This window comes from Pithys albifrons, chromosome 2 (assembly GCF_047495875.1).
Source record: "Pithys albifrons albifrons isolate INPA30051 chromosome 2, PitAlb_v1, whole genome shotgun sequence".
Lineage (NCBI taxonomy): Eukaryota > Metazoa > Chordata > Aves > Passeriformes > Thamnophilidae > Pithys > Pithys albifrons.
This window is the reverse complement of record NC_092459.1, coordinates 3,139,857-3,159,798: the sequence shown is the minus strand read 5'-3', so window position 1 is coordinate 3,159,798 and position 19,942 is coordinate 3,139,857. Positions and strand designations below refer to the sequence as shown.

Here is a 19,942-nt window from a genome sequence, read left to right as displayed (position 1 = left end):
GGAAGAACAACACTCCCAGCCTGAGGTCATAGGTGGTTATATCCATCTATTGGAAGTGTTAGGTGGGGGGTTCAGTTCTCCTTGGCCAAAGGAGAGAGAACACAGACCTCCTGCAGCCTGGGAGGGCACTAGGTCCCAGCCAGGATATAGAAAGGTGAGGGAGGTTGAGAACCCAACCACCAACTCTTCTGAATGCATTGTAATAAATTGCTGTGGCCACTGTGGCCAGCTGTGGCATGTGAGACACCCACTAGTGTCTATGAGCAGTGTAAGTGTGCTTTGAGCTGCCAGATTGGCACTTCAAAGGTCTTAGGTTAAGGGCTGACTCATTTGAAGGTATCAAGCAAACCCAAGAGGCTATTAAGTTGTGATCCTCTTCTTCCTGCTCAGAATAGGAGCTGTTTTGAGCCTTGGCAGGAGATGAGTTCAAAGATCTTACTGTTGGATTTAGGTTTTGGGTATCTGCCTCAATCCTATTTTATATGCCTTAATCTCCTAGATCTGGCTCTGATTATTTTTCTGAAATGTTTCAAAACTTGCAGTTAAGGAGATCTGAGGATCATTTCACTCTTAGTGAACAACCAAAACATTAATTAGAAACTGGGGATAACAAGAAAAAGAAAAATGTGCACTGTAGTGATTAGTCTCCCTATCTTAAGCTGATTTCCTGCAGAGCCATTCTGGTATCTGCACTGTACTCTCCAGTACACTTAGTCTTAAAAGAGCTTATTAGTCATGTCCAAGCATGAAGATGTGGAAGCAGCACAGTCTGGAGCAGTGTATGGCCTGAGCCAGACTGAAGAGCCACTTCCAGACGTAGAAGTTCTGGGTAACCTGATGTTGAGAGACCCAGACTGGCTCTTTGCAAACCTCATTCCAGTATGGGAGGGTTGGCAGCTGTCATGGAAATGCAGTTTATTGTTCTGGGCTTAAGCTGGTTGTAACCTTGCTCAGGTATGGCTGTAGTATAATTCATTTATGTCAAAGCTTCTTTAACATAAAAGAAAAGAGCAGGAATTAAACTAGATAATTTAAGATGGAAATAAGATGAGAACATTCATAAGGAACATGATAGAGTCCTTCATTACTTCAACTAATGAAATGAAATATTTAGAAATCTTTCTGAAGTTACTTATAAGGTCTTGGTGCAGGAGTTACTGGTTTCTTGTGTAATGTCTGTTTTTATTTAGGCATTTAGACCAGGAGATCACAACAGTTTCTTTTCAGCCTCAAAAATGTCTGAGCTAGCAGCTGTGGATACCAAAGCTTTGTACTTATCCTCAGAGAAGGTAGACAATAGGCACAAACAGTGTAGCTTTGCTGATATAACAGCCCCCCACTGTGCATTTACTGCAGAGGCACCATCTGTAAGGCTGAGATTAAATTCATCTCCAGGCCTTCTCTGCTGAGACTGACGTTGAAACCCTGCCTGGGCAGCATTTGGGTTTAGAAGTGTGTGATTTGAGTAATCATTGCATTTAACCGTCCTGTGTGGATGAAAAGCTGGACGTGACCTGGCAATGTGCTCTGGCAGCCCAGAAAGCCAACCATGTCCTGGGCTGTGTGAAAGGAACAGTGACCAGCAGGTCCAGGGAGGTGATTCTCCCCCTCTACTCTGCCCTTGTGAGAGCCTGCCTGGAGTGCTGCATCCAGCTCTTGGGTCCTCAGCACAGGAAGGACATGGTCCTGTTGGAGCAGGTCCAGAGGAGGGACACGAGGATGATCATAGGACTAGAGCACCTCTGCTGTGGAGACAGGCTAAAAGAGTTGGGGTCACTCAGCCAGCAGAGGAGAAGGGAGACCTTGTTGTGGCCTTTCAGTATTTGAAGGGGGTGTGTGAGAAAGATAGGGACAAACCTTTTATCAGGGCCTGTTGCAATAGAACAAGAGGGAATGGTTTTGAACTAAAATAAGGCAGATTTAGACTAGATGGAAGGAAAAGGTATTTTACAATGAGACTGAAACACTGGCACAGATTACCTAGAGATGCTGTGGGTGCTCCATCCCTGGGAACAGTCAAGGTCAGGTTGGACAGGGCTCTGAGCAAACTGATCTAGTTGTAGATGTTACTGCTCATTGCAGGAGGGTTGGAAGAGATGACCTTTAAAGGTCCATTCCAACCCAAACCATTCCATGATTCTATGCTGTACTAAACAATGTCTTTGTTGTGCTTTAAAGATTCAGACCTCTGAGACAGATGGAGACAAGCTTCACTTGGCACCACCACAGCCTGCAAAACAGTTTCTCATCTCGCCTCCAGCCTCCCCACCTGTAGGGTGGCAACCAATAGATGATGCTACACCTGTCATCAACTATGACCTCCTTTATGCAGTTTCCAAGCTTGGACCAGGTAAGCCTGTGGCCCTTGGGTGAAAATATGTCAGAAAAAGAAGACAAGAATTATCAGCATAGATGATAGCTATAGAGGGAGTTGGCATAAAGCCTGTAAATTGCATTAAAGCTTTGAATTTAAGTTGAGGGATGTCAACTGGTTCTTTTCTTGAGAATGAGTTTAGCCATATGTACAGAATTATATGTTACCTGCAGCTCATGAGTGCTGTTGGGTTAAACAGCAGATCAAAGCTTTCTTAGCAAATATACTGTGCTGGTGTTTGTGCTTAGATGAGACAATTGATGGCTTAGGTGAGAACTGGACAAATGTTTGGCCATGAATATGAGGAGTTTTTCCTTTAAATGACATCTGCTCAGTACTGCATTCCAAAATGCAGATATCTCGTCCAATGTTTAGGCATCACAGCAGCTCCACTGGAGTGGAGAATCTCGCATGTTAACAAGTTTGTCAAGAGTGAACTACCCTTTCCCAATCCCAGCAGGATTGCTTTGTTAGCAATGCTCATTTTCTGCTGAAAACTGCACGCAGGAGGAATGGGGTAACTTGTACCCTCTGTTAACACAGAATCAATGTCATTGGGTAATGCAGACAGGCTTTCTTCTGTCTTCCTACCTTCAGCTAATGCCAGTAATTGAAGATAGCTGGGATTTTCAGACTATGCTTTCTCTTAGAAAATGCTCATCTGATGAAGCCAAAACTTTTCTTAGGAGAGGGTTACTTTTGATTTAATTAAGCCATCTTTACAAATGGTTTTCTTTCAAGGCTGTTAAAGCATCCTCTTTTAAAAATTTCAAAGTGGAAAATGTTCCAGTTTCAGGTCTAAGCAGTATCATTTAGAAATTAATCTGATTTACATTCATAAACCACAAAGAAAAAATAACTTATTAAATTATCGTCATACCAAAATAAAACACTTCAAATCCAATCTAATAACAATTGGAGGGGTGAGCCCACGAAAATTTAGCAGTTTATTTTTTAAATGCCTGTGGGATGAGAGAATTTTTTTCTCCCCAGCTACTGGAGATGTTGCTTGGCTGCTCTGAGAGCAGCTTCCACTTGCAGACATCTTATCACTGGGGCTTTTGTGCACCTGCACCAGAGTAACCCAAAACTGGAGTGCGTGGGGTGCAGGAAGATGTTTCATTGTTCACAAGGTTTGCAGGATTATCTCCTGTCTTTTTCACATGCATTCCCTTTCAGGAGGAAAATACATATCAGGAGAACATCAGTGTGTCCTGTGGTTTATTCCCCTTCAGCAGCAAAGCCCAGAGAAAAAGGCAGTGAGGTGTAACACTTCATAATATACAGCATATTATTATTTCCAGAATTGATACTTTGCTTCTAAACTGCTGAATAAAAGAAAAACAAAAACCTCCCTTTTTTATTCCTTTGATGCAGCAGTGTTATAAATGGAAACATGTAAACAAATTCCCAAGCTAGCTGGGTAATAAATCAATTCCTGTTCTGGAGCAGTGGAATGTGAAATATCACTCATTGTCCCACACTCTGGGACAGCTTTGCGTGAAGGTCAAATTCACCCAGATTTAAGGAGCCTGCAGGGAGCAATATGAAAAGTCACTGTGTGCTCTCTTCTTTCTATTTTTAGCACTCGTTAGAGGGATCAATTTTAGTTAACTGCAGTGGTGGGTTTAAAATAGTGCTGCTGTTCTCAGTCGTACATTTACTATGTTTAGAATTTCATTGAAAAACAAATCCCACGAACGCTCATTTCTCAGTATCGCAGCAGTAAGACATTCTGCTGGGAATCCAATAGCACTGGTAGCCTCAGCAAAGTGAGATGTTTTCTTCATTCAGAAACACAATTAAAAAATGTAACTATGGCTTATCAGCTGTTGAGAAACACTGGGACAATTGTTTACAGGACTGTGAGTGTTGGAGCCTGACTTCCATGTCTTTAACTTGTGAGGAATCTTTGCTGTATTAAAGATTGTGATTTGTTAAAATAAATATCTAAGGATAAGGAAAACTCATTTGAGCTAGTGAATAGTGAAGTGTCTTTGTATGTCCTCAGCATAAGGTGAGTTTTACTGACCTACTTTGCTGGGAATGCAAGATGCACCACTTGGATACACTCCTTCCCCATTCTATGAATACAGGTCACCTCCTGTCACAGAACGCTGCCATAATTATCATAGCCACAAAATTAGAGACCAAAACTGCCCCGAGTGCAACACATTGAGAGATTTGCTCCAGAGTACAATGAATATGTTAGAAGCGAGTTAACAGATTTTCTGTGTGCCCCCTTTTTCCAATCTCAGTTTTAGGACAGGTGTTTTTGCTGCAGCAGTGAGGGACTGGCATCTCAGAGATCTAATGGAAGAGGTTTCTTCCTGCTGTGCTCAAAGGGAAGCTGTTTTTGGTCCTTCCCCTTTAAATTGAGATCAGTGAGGGTGCATTTACTTCTTAGGGAAGATCATGGCATATTTAATTAAGATCCTGGTTGATTGATGTGTATTCTCACTTTCTGCAGATGCAGAAATTAGGCTGTAAATGAGGCATGAACAGAATGCTGTAGATCAGTCAGAGGCAGGAACTGTGACTGTGCCTGGTGCTGACCACCAACCTAAAATTTTTTCAATATATTTCAAATAAAGAAGTGTGATCATTAATCAGTTTGATGGAAAGCATTCCCACTGTCAAGAGAATTTCCAGATTTGAAAAGCCAATGAAGATGTAAAGGCATTGCACTGAGCTGGGGTGGTTCGTTGGCTTTTTGCCTGTTAGGTCCAGGTTGTATCCTTGCCTGGCCTGACTTGGACCTAACCTTTTCCTACAGGAATGTTTGCAACCTACCAAGCTGTTGTGTAGTCTAAGCCCTCATGTCTTTTCATCCCACTGAGGAAGACCAGAAAAATTTTATATGAGAAATGCTTGTAAGGGGAGGGAGGGGGAATCTCCAGGTCCAAACTATATCTACAGCAGAGCTGTTGCTCTCAAAGGAAAGGCAGCTGTTTGCCATTTAGTAGTGCAGTGATTTACAAACCATCCTCTTGGCACTAAAATCTGCCCTTTCTTTTTGGAAAGCAGTCCTCTTCCTATCCGCTCTGCAACCTGCCCACATCTGTCCTGCTTCCCCCACTGCCTCTTTCAAATTTGTCACCCCAATTTCTTCACAACAGATTGCTCTGTACTACCTTACTTTCCAGCTGCACTGCAGAAAATGCCTTTCTCCAGGTGCTACCCTGGCCTCCGCTTGCCAACCTCAATCCCTGCCTGCTGCCCACACAAATTCACTTTATCCCATGACTTTGATTCACAGATCATTGCTCTGCTCCTGAGATCTGCACCACACAATAATACACAATATAGGTCAGAGTGGTGAGCACTTTACCTGCTCCATGCACTCCCCAGTGTGATTTTACACTCTCTCAGCTGCCACTCACCTCCACAGCTTCAGGCACTGTTGGAAAACCAGTGCAGGCTGGGTGCCATCTCCAGTGGCCCATATAGACAAGTCTGTACCAGTTTTGGTTCTCTCCACATTTCCCAGCCCCTCATCAGCATTCCAGCAGGCTCTGCACCTCAGGCTACACTCCAGGTCATGTAAAATACATTTTTCACATTACAAAAGCACCATTCTGAAGTGTCACAGATGGTGGCTCTTGGGTCCACAGTGATGGCTCTTGGGACACAGAGGAGACCTGGCAGCTGTCTATGCCACTTGGCTGTTTGGTCTGGGTTTCATTTTTGTTTCTGAGCAATTCAGAAGTCGCTGTTCCTGCCATGCTCTAGTTGGGCTTCTTGAGGAGGATGAATATCTCTTGCCTCTGCTCTGCTCTGTGTTTGGCTCACTCCTCCTCAGGGAAGAGGAAAACAGGAGAAAGCAGGACCCTGCCCAGGAAATATCACACACACAGGGATTTCAAACTGTGTCTCACGCAAATTTGCTGTCCCCAGGTGTCTTAAAACTCACATGTTTGTTCTCACTAATTCAAAGGAAATCCTAAATACTTCATATGACTCCCAGGGAGGATTAAAAGGAGATGGAGGGGCAAACAAATGGTGATAAATAAAACTTTTCATCTGTCCTTCCTTTCCCTTGTGTTCTCTGGCTGCTTCTGCCCTTCCCTCCCCTTACCAGGGGCAGGGTACAGGAGAGCTGGTGAGTGCAGAAAACTTTCCCTCTGGGCAGGAGAGGAGGTTCCCCTGCTCCTGCAACATCAATAATGGGCTTCCAGGGAGCAGCTCTTCCATTTTACATATGGCACATCCATGCTGTGGAGCTGTTTTGTGAGATGGGCTGTAGCTCTTCCATCATCACCATGCACCTGTACAAAGGACCACCTGTTATTTGTACCCTATTATTTGTAACATACTTGGATGAAGGGACTGTAAGTAGAAGGTATTTTTATGATGCTAATGCCACATTTAACATGGAACAGGCAGCTCTGAAACGCGATTAACCTTTGCTCCTGAGTCTGAATCAGGGATGAGGTAGCTACACAGTATCATTACTATTAGTTCATTATTCATTTGGTATATGAACATCATCCTTGCTAGACAGAAGGGCCTCATTAGACAGGAGCTGCACCATCAGTGAAAGGTCACAGTAGTGATTCACAAAGGGATAGAAAATCCCATGCCATTACTTTTAATTCTGAAATATCAAAAGTCGTTTTTGTGCTGTTCTTGTGGTCGTCTTTCTTGCGTCACCTGAGGCTGAGGGGTTTGCTCATGGTTCATGTGGTCACCAAAGGTTGGGCTTCGTGACGTAAAAGTAGCCGTGCTCATTGTTGAGTGGGAAAACTTCAAATTCTTATTGTTTTTCTTATGTGAAGCAAGTGAATAGAGGAACATCACTGCTTTTTTTCAGGGGTTTGTCAGAGATATTTTCTGAAAAATCTGTATTGTGGAGATGACACACCTTAATTCTTCCCTATGTTATATCTTGAAGGCAGAGATTGGATGTAAATATACATTTGATAAATTTTGTGGTACTTTTCTGAGTAAATTTATGTGAGTTATCATTGCTATCTCGGCTCATGTGAATAGTTAAAATAATTATTAAAGGACAGAGATTGGCCAAAGATTGCTGAAGGAGAAGGACTGCTCTCCCCTAGAATTCTTTGGCTTAACCTGTAAGATTTTTTCAGGTGAGTGGGAGTAGCAGAAGTGTGGGGCAATGTAGGGCCTGAGAATACAAATGAGGCCACATCAGAGACAGTTGGATGAGATGGCTACAGAAATTGGTGACTCTTAACTATGCTGACTCGACTTGCTACTCATAGCTTGTGATAACGTAGGTCTTGTAAACATTAACTCAATGGCAGTGACTCAACCATTACTTCAGTGGTTGAACTGCTGCAAATTTAACTAATTTTTTTTTTTATTTTGCTGGAGGTGTTGTTTAAGAGGAAAGAAAAAACTACAGAGAAAAGCAGAAGGGAAGAGCTAATCTGGCTGTATCAATTGGATTCTTATTTTTGTGCTTATCACCTTAGTGTTTTTCCACAAACAATGGTTACATTCTGGAACAAGATACAGCTGTACAAAAGTCCCAGAGTTACTGTTGTCCCACTCCTGGCTCAGCCATGAAAAGGTTTTGTACCATTTGAGACACAGTTCTGCAGGCATGAGTGATCCTGAGTACAGAACAGAGTCTGCAGCTCATTTATGCTCAGAAATAACTGTATGCCTTAAAAACCTAATTTACAAGTGCATCACATTTTGGTTTGCAAAGTGACATTAATTGCTGCTGCAGTTACTCGTGCCAGAGGCATCTGAATATTTTTTCCTTGTGTCTGTACTTATTTCCACTGTTCTTTTTCAGCGGAAAGAGTCCTTCTGGGAAGGATTCGAGCAGTAAAAGAATGTGGCATTTGAACTGGGATTATCACCTTTTAAGAGGGCAGTGAATCTGATTTACTCAGCGGCGCTGGTGTAGGAGGACGAGCCTGGTGCTGCGTGTTTGTGGCACTGCAGAGCTGCCTATCGCTGACAGTGACCAATGCAGCCCTCGGTGCTGGATGGCAGCATTGACGTCAGCCCAGAGCTGAGAAATTAGCTGAAGCCCGCAGGGAAAATGGGCAAAGAAAAACCATATAATTTCTCAATGCAGCACAACTGAGCTATTTCTCTTTTTTATATTTTAGCCTATCAGCAAGACCTGTAATGCTTTGCTCAATTTGGATTCAGAGGAAAGGTTGCCAAAAATAGAGCAGTTAAATGTCAACATTAATGGTATCACAGCAGTGAAATATTTCTCCCAGCAAGATGCCTGACTTATAGCTATTATTCACTAGTTGCCTCCTATTTTTTTAGGCAAAAATACAGCATGTCCTCTAGTCTCAAGCCACCTAGGATTATTTTTACCAGGAATTTGCCAGCACAAACAAGCATGTGAGCACAGTCGCAGAACTGTGTGTGCTAATGCAGGGCCAAACCTGCAACCTCTTCTTCACATGAATGACTCTGCCTCAAAGTGCCTAACAAATAAAAATCCAAATTAGTACCACAAGCAAACTACAAGTGCTTTGAGGCAGGGACTGCCATTTGCTTCCATCATACAACACCTGGCACTGCCAGGTTCTGCCTGTGCTGCAGCATTTAGGGGTCGGCGCACCACAGAGGTCAGCTGGGTATATTGGGACCTCACCTTCCTCACCTCTGAATATTTTGCAGGGAATATTTTTTCCTTAAAGTCTTAATTCCTTGCAATTTAATAACCAATACCTTCTAGTATCCCATGTACAATCTAAAACACATGTACTGCCAGCAGGCTGAATGCAGGACTGAAAATCCTGTGTCCGATCCCTTGTTTGTTTGTGGACACTGGCAGGAAACCACCCAAGCCATGTTCATCTTCCTTGCAGGACTGTTGGGTGGAGACTTAAAAAAGGAATGTAGATAGTCAGAAAATGTAATTTACTGCTTAAGCATTTAGCCTGCTAGTGGGCATTGGTAGACTGTGTAATCTCATCTGCAGAGACAAAATTTGTTACAGCCCCAGCTAAAAAGCTTTGAAACTCAAAATCCATCTGGAGCAGAGATACGTATTTTTTTTTATTTCTGGAGAAATTAGATCAAGTGTTGAAGTCTGCCTGAGGGCAATAAGTTGCAGAATCTAGTGGATTTTAAATGTGGCTGGAGCCTCCCTAAAGTGAAGGACACCAACAACAGAGAACAGTCCCAACCCAACAGATGTGACATGACTTCAGACAAAAGGTTTGATGGGTTGAGTTCCAGTTCCTCTTCTTAACCATGACCTTATGTGGTTTTTCTCCTCTTCGTACTTTGTAGGTGTAGGTTTAGGGCAGTTAAATGCCTCCCTGACATCCGATCCCGTCAGATCTCGGAAGCTCAGCAGGGTCAGCCCCGGATTAGTACTTGGATGGGAGACCTCCTGGGAAATGCCGGGTGCTGTAGGTTCTAGTCCTGAGGACTTCACTGGCACTGTCCAAGCTCGCTCGGCCGTGGCAGATGAACCTCAGGACTGAAACGGTGGGGCCAGTTCTGCGCACGCTGAGCCTCACCTAAAATCCACTGCGCAGGCTGGAAGGGCACAGCCACGTGGGGACAGCCCTGCCCAAATCTTCGTTCGCTTCGCGAAGCAGAGCCACACACACTTTGTAGGTTTATTTCGCTGCTGTCGGCACCAGTATTGGTGCAAAGCACCATTACAGACAGCAGTGTGCCTGTAGTTTTTCGTGCCTTAACAGAGCAATGATCACAGCCCCCAGGGCAGAACCCGCACGATCTGTTGTGACAGCTGGCAGAGTCCAGCCGTGCTGGCCCTCACCTGTGTTGAGGAGCAGCACACACGCACCTGCCCTATCCAGGTGCAGGACTGTTCTGCGGTCCAGGAGTGCCACCGTCTATGTTGCTACTCACACAGACAGCTTTTGATGTAACTGTTCTTCTCTGCTTTCAGGAGAGAAATATGAGCTGCACGCAGGAACAGAGTCCACTCCCAGTGTCGTAGTGCACGTCTGCGACAGCGACATGGAAGAAGACGAGGACCCAAAGAATTCTCCAAAGCCAAAAATCATTCAAACTCGACGCCCCGGTCTGCCGCCGCCTGTGTCTAATTGAGCCTTTCCGGCAGAAGCAGCACTTCTCCTCCAGCACAGCTCTTGGTTTTTGTTTGCTTTGTTCTGTTCAAAGGCAGCCATTGCCTTCTGAGTACCGGGACGTTAAGGTCACTGAAACCCCTTCACAGTAATCAAGGCTATATAACAAAAGGGCTAGGAAAAAGATCTTTGTACATGTAACCATATCACACCAACTAATAGTTCTAGCTAGAAAAGGCAAAACAAGGCTGAAGGAACAAGGGAGGGTTTCAGTCTGAGGATCTTTTCACAGCTGTAATTTGCATGCTGAAACACCACTACCAGAGAGATCGTTCAGGGTGGAAATGAGGCTGATAGCAGGCTTGATATTCAAACTCCCAAGATACTTGCTACTGCCCTTCATCAAGCAGCCTGCTCCTATGCCCTCCTCACTTCCCAGCAGAGAGTTTTTCCCCTTTTTCCTTTATTTTTTTTAAGGGGGTATGTGTGTTGTTTTTAATCTACTAGCAGCTTGGTGGCCTTTTCACTCCCCTGGAATTTTCTGTAAGGAATACTGTCTTTGCAGTATTTTTAGGAACAGCAGAAAGCCACCCTCTTCCACCAGCAGCTGCAAAGAACACTGGTTTGACATGGTGGCAGGGATGTGAGACGGAGCTCTCTGGGCTGAGGAGAGACGCAGCTGGAGGGTCTGGTGTTTGTTAGTCCTTCTCTCTGAGGAGGAGGGAGCCAGAATATCAACAGGGATTGTCAATTTATCTTCCATCAGGATATGAGTAGTGCTGCTCACTGAGTCTGAGGAAGAAACTGACTGACTGCTAATTTAAGATGGGATTCTTTGCTCTCTGTCATAGCTGTAAGTTCCAGTAGTGATACAAGCTGAATGCTTTCCTAGCGGTGTGGTGAATAGCCCTGAAACTGTCAGTAATTACTCGTACATCTCTAATATTCAGCCCTTTCCCCTTCCCATTTCCTGTGCTTCAAAGTCCTTTTTGAGCTGTATGCAGTTTGGGTTTGTAGAGGTGAGGAGAGGTTAGTTGGAGTTCTTTTGTTGTTGTTTTTTTTCTCCTCTTTTTTTAGGCCAAAGAAAACAGGACCATACTTACACACTTGAAATTAGACTGCATGCAACTGAATCCCCTTTTTTCACTCTGTCCTGCATGTTTCTTTCACTTGCAATATATACTGAGTTACAAAAATTGTTCTGTGTTTGCATCATGGCTGACAGCAGACAGATCCCGGATTCCCTGTCTGGTAGATCTTCCATGATGATTTATTTTTTTAATGCATACTTGTCATTTTGAGAACATATTTTCTAGACATTTGAGCTCAGATTTTGCATATATTTAAGCATGCGCTTAATTTATGCACATGAGTAGTTCCACTGAAATTAATACTGCAGAAACTGAGCATATGTGTAAGGTACGGTGGGATTTTTGAGCTAATTAGCTGCAGCTGTACTCCCCAAAGTGACTATGAAATGGCACAGCAAGATTCCACAGTTTAAAATCCTTTACAGGCTAAAATAAGTAAATACATCTTGGAAGCTCATTCTGGGATCTGAAAAGTCAGTTTAGGTTCTGTAATCAAGATTTTTGTCATAAAACCTAATGATCTGGTTTCTGAGGGAGGGTTCCATCACACCCTTAATTAGCAGCAAGGCTACAAAGCTTCAGCAGGGTCAAGTTCCCCTTGCTGGGGTCTTGGCTCAGTGGCACTTCCAGGACAACAAGCGTGTTGCTCTGTCAGTAATGGCAGGAGATGGCATTCCCAGCATGCATGGGGAGGACGTTCTGAGAATCAGGATTTGTCATTCTCATATAGTTCATTCCCTGACCACCACAGCCCCCTGATATTCCTGATGAGATGTAGTGCTTTATGTATAATTTGATACTTGTTACTACATTATGGACATAGTGGTGCATAGAAGCACATTAATTACAGCAGAGACTGAACAGAAAGTGAGGCTTTAATATCCTCGTGTGTAATATCCTCCTACTGTGTAAAGTTTTCTTAAAGTAAGTCTTTAGGGGTTTCACTTCAATTATTTTTTTCAGTAATGTATTTAGAATTGGTTTAAGTAAACAAATTGTCATGCACAACCCTAGGACTATACCCTGATGTTGCTGTTGAAAGCACTGTCATAGGCCATACACCATATTTTAGGAGTACCACTGGCTTTTTTGAGAACACACAGAATGCTGAGGCCCGTGGGGTTTAGATCAGTATTAAACACATAAGTGATCAGAGATCATCACCAATCAAAGGTAATACTCTGGGCTTTTTTACAGACAAGACTATTGGAGGCTGAATCTTGTCCTTGTATCCATGTTCTCAAACTTTGAAGAGACTTGGTTCTGAACCAAGGACTTTGGCCTCAAATGATGCAAAACTATACTGCAAATTAAATCACTGGACCTTAAATATTCTTTCCTTAAAGTGCATTTTCAGACAGATTTAAAATGAGGCCCCATTCACTGACTGCTCTGGGCTTTGTAAAGCTGTGTAGTGCTACCCTGAGGAGGCAGTGGGACACAGCTCATTGCTTAAAGCACAGAAATAGAAACACAACTGCAAACCTGAAAATTCAAAGCAGCCTGTTGTAACTGTGGTCAAAGCTTATGTATCACCTGTATGTGATAAAATAATGGGTCATTATAAAGGTAATGTTTCAGGTGTTGTGAAACAATGTCCTTATCATCAAAGTCACAGCATTTGTGATGCTTGAGAGAAGCTGGTATTTTGCTAAAGGCTGGTTCTTCCCTGGCACGGGAGGAAGGCTCCTTTCAAAAAATGCTGTCCATCTGGAAGGGGAACTGTCCTATTTAATTCAGTAAATCAGAGGCAAAGTCCCTACTTATTTCAGTGGGAATTTGCTTTTCTGTAGCATCTTTGAGCTCAGTCGCTCTGACTTGCAGTTCTCACAGGTGTCAGTCAGTAGATTCTCCCATGTCATAACCCTGGAAGAATGAAATGTCACTGTTACATTGTGGCTCCTGAGGCACAGTGACACAGCCAACATTCTTTTAATTTCCTTCCCAAAGCAGGAGCCAGTGGGAGCAGCTGGCAGCAATGCCCTGGGGCCTCTGTTGGGTGGACATTGCTCCTGCTGCTCTATGAAAATTAAGAGAAGGAAATCAGGGGAGTACAGTTGCTGTTTCTGTTGCCTGCTGCCTGCTTGTCCTTTCTGACCTCTTCAGATATGAAATCAAAATTATAATGACTTCCTCAGTACAGTGTAAAGCATGAACACATTTCCAGTGCATGGAGAAGGGATATTTTGGAATCTCCTCTTTTTGAATAGAACAATAAAGAATTTCTGTGGCCTTGATTTTTGAAATTAAGACAAGGTAGTACAAACTCACCCATTCTCAACATAGACAGACAAACTCCAGCACACTTTGTTTTTGGCAAGAAAACATGGAAAGTGCATCCCTTCCTCAACCATAACAAGACACCGGACATAGTCACGGTAAAGTGATTTATATTATAAAAATTCTGGATAAATTGTGTAGCATTTATTTGATCCTAAATTGAGCGGGAGGGGTGGGTTAGTTATATTTTGGTCTTTTTTCCCCCCTCCCTCCCATTCAGCAACACTGAAAAAGCTTTCTGCAAAAACACAGACTGTTGTTTGTACTGGGGAATGGACCGAACCACCATGCAAGCTGTGATTCCAGTGGTTTGTCTGAGCATTGTGCCAGATGCTGTGAGCACTTCCATTGCATTGTATATACTTTTGAAATATTCTATTTAGTCATATTTTATAGGAGTATTAAAAAGCTATTGGCTAATTAATCACTTTTACACTTGTATAATTCAGAGCTTAGTTTAAAATAATAAATATGGCAAATGGTATTTTTGTGTTCTGCTTGCATTGGCATTTGGAAAAGCAACATTTAAAGAGTTAAACTATATCAATAAACTGAGTAGTGTGGTGTATACCCCGGTAGAATTGAAAATGCTTAAATGTGTGCCATAGGCCAAACTGTTTCAGGATATGCCATGTTCCATTTTAAGCTGCTGCAGTTTCAGAGTCATGTGAACTTGCACTGGTTTGCTGTGAATTTGGCTCAGTGTACACAAAAAAGCTGTAGCACAGTCCCTGGTGAGCAAAAGCACATCCCTGGCCTGATGTGGTTCTCACCAAGCTTTTATAATTATGGATGATGCAGTGGGCGTGAGTGCTTGGACAAGGAACATGGTATCCAACTGCCAGCCAGGCTGGGGAAAGAGTTCTAGTAACATTCATTGCTATAAAATTTGAAATTAATTGTTTGATGTCTCTTTCATCAGTTTGTACTGGGTCTTGCAAAGGACTGGAAACTGGGAGATGAGTTTGTTGATAACTGTCCTGTGAAGATCTTATGTTGGATTTGAAAAAACTATATTTTTTTTATTTTGTGCCTGGCATAAAAGACTTAGCTTCTCAAAGGATAATTGTTCATGATTCCGAAAATTAGATTTCCTTTAAGTCTTGCTGGAAATGTAAACTATGATCTCTTTGATTCCTTTGGAAAGGACAGGCCTTAACCTCCATTATTATTAGAATAAGTAGTAATAGTAAACTTCTTGTGGAGTACTTTAGAGGTGAAATGCAGGAGGCCTGGTTAATTCTTTATTATTACCCACTACAGTGAGGTTCTCCATCCGACCTGACTGAAAAGCTGTGTAACTGAGATGCCAGTTGTGGTCCTTCCATCTTGTTTGGCACTGGAGGCAGCACTGGGAAATGAGCTTCAGAGCTTCAGCTGTGAATGGCAGAGAGCTGTGTGTCCCAGAGGATCTCAGGCTGATTATGGTTACAGTGCTTTCAGATCCTCTGAAGAACCTTAACTGAATTTAATTTTGGTTGTTCTTTGGTGGCAAATATTTTACCACTAAACTTTAGCCACTTCAGGCTTTCTCTCACATACCAGTGTGAATGTAAGACTTTTGCATTTCCTTGCTTCTCCTCTGCCTAAGAAATCACATTTAATTCTGGTTTACTAAAAAGCAAAACCAGGTATGGGCTGAAGTCCCTGTGAGACCCTCATTTACACTCACCCTCACATAAAGCTCTTGCATAACTAGTTATGGTAGCAAAAAAACCCCACAACCAAACAACAAAAGCTACCCAAACACAGCTTTTCCTAGTTTAGCCCATCTTCTGAGGGAGCACAGCAGCTTTCAATATTCCAAGCTTCTCTTAAAAGGAGATGTTTTTCTAATGTGAGCTGTGCTCTGTTTTTAAATACATGTAAACTGCAGCATTCAAGGGTAAAATGACCAGGGAGGAAGTGTTGTAAAAGCTCTTTCCCACAGCTCTATTTGAAGTATGGAGTGTATTTGTTTTGGCTTGGAGGAGAGGGAAGCTGGCACCGTTAAAAGCAAAACAGCAGCAGCGTTCCGGTTGGATGAGCAGGAACTCCAAACGCCTCTGCTGCAGAGATGCTCAGAAAACTTTAAAAACTATCCTGGGTTCTCTCTTCTTCTGTCAGTTTGTTCAGTCACTACACAGAGGTTCTGGGGCTACAGCAAGAGTCATCAATATAGGACTATGTCCCGATGCAGCAAAAGCCGAGATTGGGGGTGTTTGTTAGTGAGGTCCTTGCTGGGGTCAGGCTGGGAAAGCTGCGAAGTGTGAGCAGCCTCAAAGGAAAAATTAACTTATTCAGAACCTTCAGACAGACTTCAGGATTCAGATCCACATAACTGAGAGCTGTATCAAGGGCCCATTTGAGTCAGGGGTTTCCTCACATCAGTAAGAGTATCCAACAAGAAGGATTAAACTTCTCTGTTATTCTCACCAGAAAATCAGCCTTGGTTTAACAAATTATTGTAACTGATCATTTATGTAGTGCAAGGAAGTTGTGTCTACATTAGTGTCACACAGGTGTGTTCTCTTCACTGTTCAGTTAATGAAGGTAAATGTTATGAATCCATTTTAGAGCAGAATTCTTGTTCAGAAACTTCCAAAAGAAATGCCATCTGTAATGACTGACGGATCTTTAAGTGTCAGTTTGGCAAGTTGTCCTACTGTGGGTAGCTGCAAAAATATTTCGTGTATGTTGTTGTAGATTTAAAAGCATTACTCATGGTTTCATTCGAGTGTCTGCATTTCTGACACGGATGTGACATATCTGTATATATTATAAATCAATACTATTTTTAACCACATATTTTGTACAAATATTCACATTAGCTCTGTACTTCAATGAAAATCTACTATGGTATTAAACATTTTGGTGGAATTAGCAAACTCCTTTGTCCATGCTTTGTTTTCATTTTATAACAGTGTTAAGCAGCTGAACCATTTCTGGCATCCAAGATAAATATTATCATTTCCAACTATTTAGAGCAGTTCCTTAAATCCAGGTACACCTGTACCCTCTAGTGACAGATTCAAGCCACTGCAGAGGCAGCTCTCAACACCTCTGGATCCGAGTGAGAGGTCAAAATCAAACCTGAACCAACAGAAAATACGAGCCCAACCTTTTCTAGCTAATAAGAATAACAGCATGGGACAGGACATTCCTGTTGAGGGACACATAACTAGAGATTTCAATACTCATGTGCAGTTTTTTAACGAGTTTTACTGCTTTTGGTACAGGTCACAACCAGGAATCAGATGATGAACTTTGTGCTACACGTGTGGTCCAGTTGTTTTCCATGTACAACAGCCACATCTGCAGCTTCTACCAACCACAGCAGCAATGTGCATCTCTAGTCTTGGACTAGTCTCAGGCTCCAGGCTCATACTGTAACAGAACCCTAAGGAAAGAGGGAAAAAAGGACATTAAGAAAAGAACTAAAAGAACCTGGTCTCCTATTACAATTCCTAGAGCTGGGGTGAGGGGGAGGAAGGTGTCACACACACACACAGACACACACGGACACAGACACAGACACACAGACAGACACAGACACACACACAGACAGACACAGACAGACACAGACACTCACACAGACACACAGACACACACACACACACACACACATATATGTATCTGTATATATACCAAATAGGCAGTGCCAGCTATAAAATGCTTACTAAGCTGCATGTTCCTATGCACCAGTAAGAGGATACTGGTTTTGTACACTGCCATGAAGTGGGATGAGGTTTGTGTTCACACAAGGCTTAGGCTGTGGACCCATACACAGCACAGATCCTCAACTAGAAAGGGTTGGAATGGGAATCTGTTTGGATTTTTGTCCCGCTCAGAAGTTTAATTTCTCATGAGAAGAAGAGGGATAAACTCATTTTGCTCTTCTTGCCAGAGCATGGCCGTGAGTCTGGACATCAGAACATGGGAAGAAGTATATGCCAGGGAATAAATAGAAAATTTAGAGCCTCAGAGCACAAGATGGGAAGAATCACTATCATGGCTAGGCTTCGCAAGTGGAGATTTGGGAAGGGCTGGTAGTTAAAAAGGCCGAAACGGGACAGGCAGGTCCGGTCACAGAAGGCACAGGGGAACGTCTCCCTGGGTGACATTGGCAAGGAACGGTTCTGTCTGCGGTGTCTTTTCTCCTCCAGACTGACTCTCCGTGCATTCTCAAAGGAAGCAGCAGCGTCGTGAATGGTGTGTCTCCATGAATCCCGATTGGAGGCCAGAGTGGACCATTGGTGGCAGTCAATATGGCCAAGGCTGAGGTGTTGTTTCAGGAAGTCCTTATATCTCTTCTTCAGGGCTCCTCTCTTGTGGCAGCCGGTGGCGAGTTCTCCATAGAGCACAATCTTCGGGAGGCAGTGGGTGATCCTCCATCCTGGAGACGTGCCCTGCCCAGCACAGCTGCGTTCTCATCAGCATGGCCTTGGTACTGGTGACCCCTGCCTGTTCAAGAACAGACACATTGGTCACGTTGATGCCAAAGGGGTTTTTGATTTCTGATTTTCACATTTTGTAGATTTTAGGAACACAGTAGTTGTAGATTTTTAGAGGGTTAATATTTCTAACAGTTTAAATTTAATGCCTTTCTATCACTACCCCTGTCCCAGAACAGGGAGCTTAAATTAATCTTGTTTAGACTCCTTTCCAAGGTAAAGAGCTGAAGAATATCAGAAGGCCTACAGAATGAAACATAAACATAGGTCAGAGTGACCCAAAAGCCAGAACTGGATGAACTCCAAGAGACCTTTGTGTGCCTGAAGAAGAAGAGCTGATGAAGACAGAGGGTCTTGATGACCCCAGACCCAATTCCAGGGGTGGAACTGGGGCTGAACTGAGAGATGTGTAAAGCAATGATTGGAGAGATCTTATTATAAAAGCCATGGAAACAAGAACTGGGGCACATGCATGTCATCATGTATTCCTGTGGGCCGTAGGCCCTGTGATATTAAAGGACCCTTACTTTTTATCTTATCCTACACTAATGTGGCTTGAAGTCCTGTTTTTGGGGGGAGGGATCATTCATGGCATCAACGTAATCAGACCAGTGGATGTTTAGGATTGAACGGAGGCAGCGCTGATGGAAGCGTTCGAGGAGTCACAGGTGGTGTCGGTAGATGACCCATGGTTCAGACCCATACAAAAGAGCAGACAGTACAATGGCTCTGTAGACACTGATCTTTGTACTTTTTTTTTAAGTGAAGAAGCACTTGCCGATATCCAGAGAGTAAATTTTGCTCCTTGTCTTTACAGTGGGGTCATAGCCCAGCTAGCCCTGACCGGGCTCTCTTTCTATTTAATTTGTATTTAATTTCCGTTTAATTTGTGTTTAATTTACAATACACAGCCACACACTTACAACCTACCCCTCCTGACAGCCGCACAGGGACTGTTCCAGCGAGCCCTGCTCCCACCTCATCAAGGTGGGCACCTCATCAAGGTGAAGTCAGTCACCTCACACCCCGGGACCTGGGTTGGCAGAGGACGAACATGGGCCAGGTGTGCACCTGGGCTATGTCAGCAATAGTGTGGCGGCAGGACCAAGGCAGGGAGTGTTCCCCTGTTCTTGGCACTGCTGAGGCACCTCCAGTGCTGTGTCCAGGTCTGGGCCCTGCACTTCAGGAAGGGCATTTTGGTGCTGGAGCAAGTCCAGAGAAAGGCACTGGAGCTGGGGAAGGGTCTGGAGTGCATGTCCGTGTGAGGAGCGGCTGAGAGAGCTGGGGAAAGGTCTGGAGTGCATGTCCGTGTGAGGAGCGGCTGAGGGAGCTGGGGAAGGGTCTGGAGTGCATGTCCATGTGAGGAGCGGCTGAGAGAGCTGGGGAAGGGTCTGGAGTGCATGTCCGTGTGAGGAGCGGCTGAGGGAGCTGGGGAAGGGTCTGGAGTGCATGTCCGTGTGAGGAGCGGCTGAGAGAGCTGGGGAAGGGTCTGGAGTGCATGTCCGTGTGAGGAGCGGCTGAGAGAGCTGGGGAAGGGTCTGGATGCATGTCCGTGTGAGGAGCGGCTGAGGAAGCTGGGGAAGGGTCTGGATGCATGTCCGTGTGAGGAGTGGCTGAGGAAGCTGGGGAAGGGTCTGGAGTGCATGTCCGTGTGAGGAGTGGCTGAGGAAGCTGGGGAAGGGTCTGGAGTGCATGTCCGTGTGAGGAGTGGCTGAGGAAGCTGGGGAGGTCTCAGCCTGGAGAGGAGGCGGCTCA

At 43.8% G+C, this 19,942-nt stretch overlaps 1 protein-coding gene across 3 annotated transcripts in view; it reads left to right on the top strand.

Annotated features, from left to right (window-relative positions):
* Positions 1–16,615, top strand: part of RCAN2 (regulator of calcineurin 2) — a 92,193-nt gene extending 75,578 nt beyond the window's left edge. For all 3 annotated transcript variants that reach the window (XM_071548219.1, XM_071548218.1, XM_071548220.1), the window contains 2 exons: positions 2,179–2,350; positions 10,245–16,615. In XM_071548219.1, coding sequence (XP_071404320.1) covers positions 2,179–2,350; positions 10,245–10,405 — 333 coding nt within the window. In that variant the 3' untranslated portion in view covers positions 10,406–16,615. The remainder of the gene's footprint in view (positions 1–2,178; positions 2,351–10,244) is intronic.
* Positions 16,616–19,942: the final 3,327 nt, after the last annotated feature.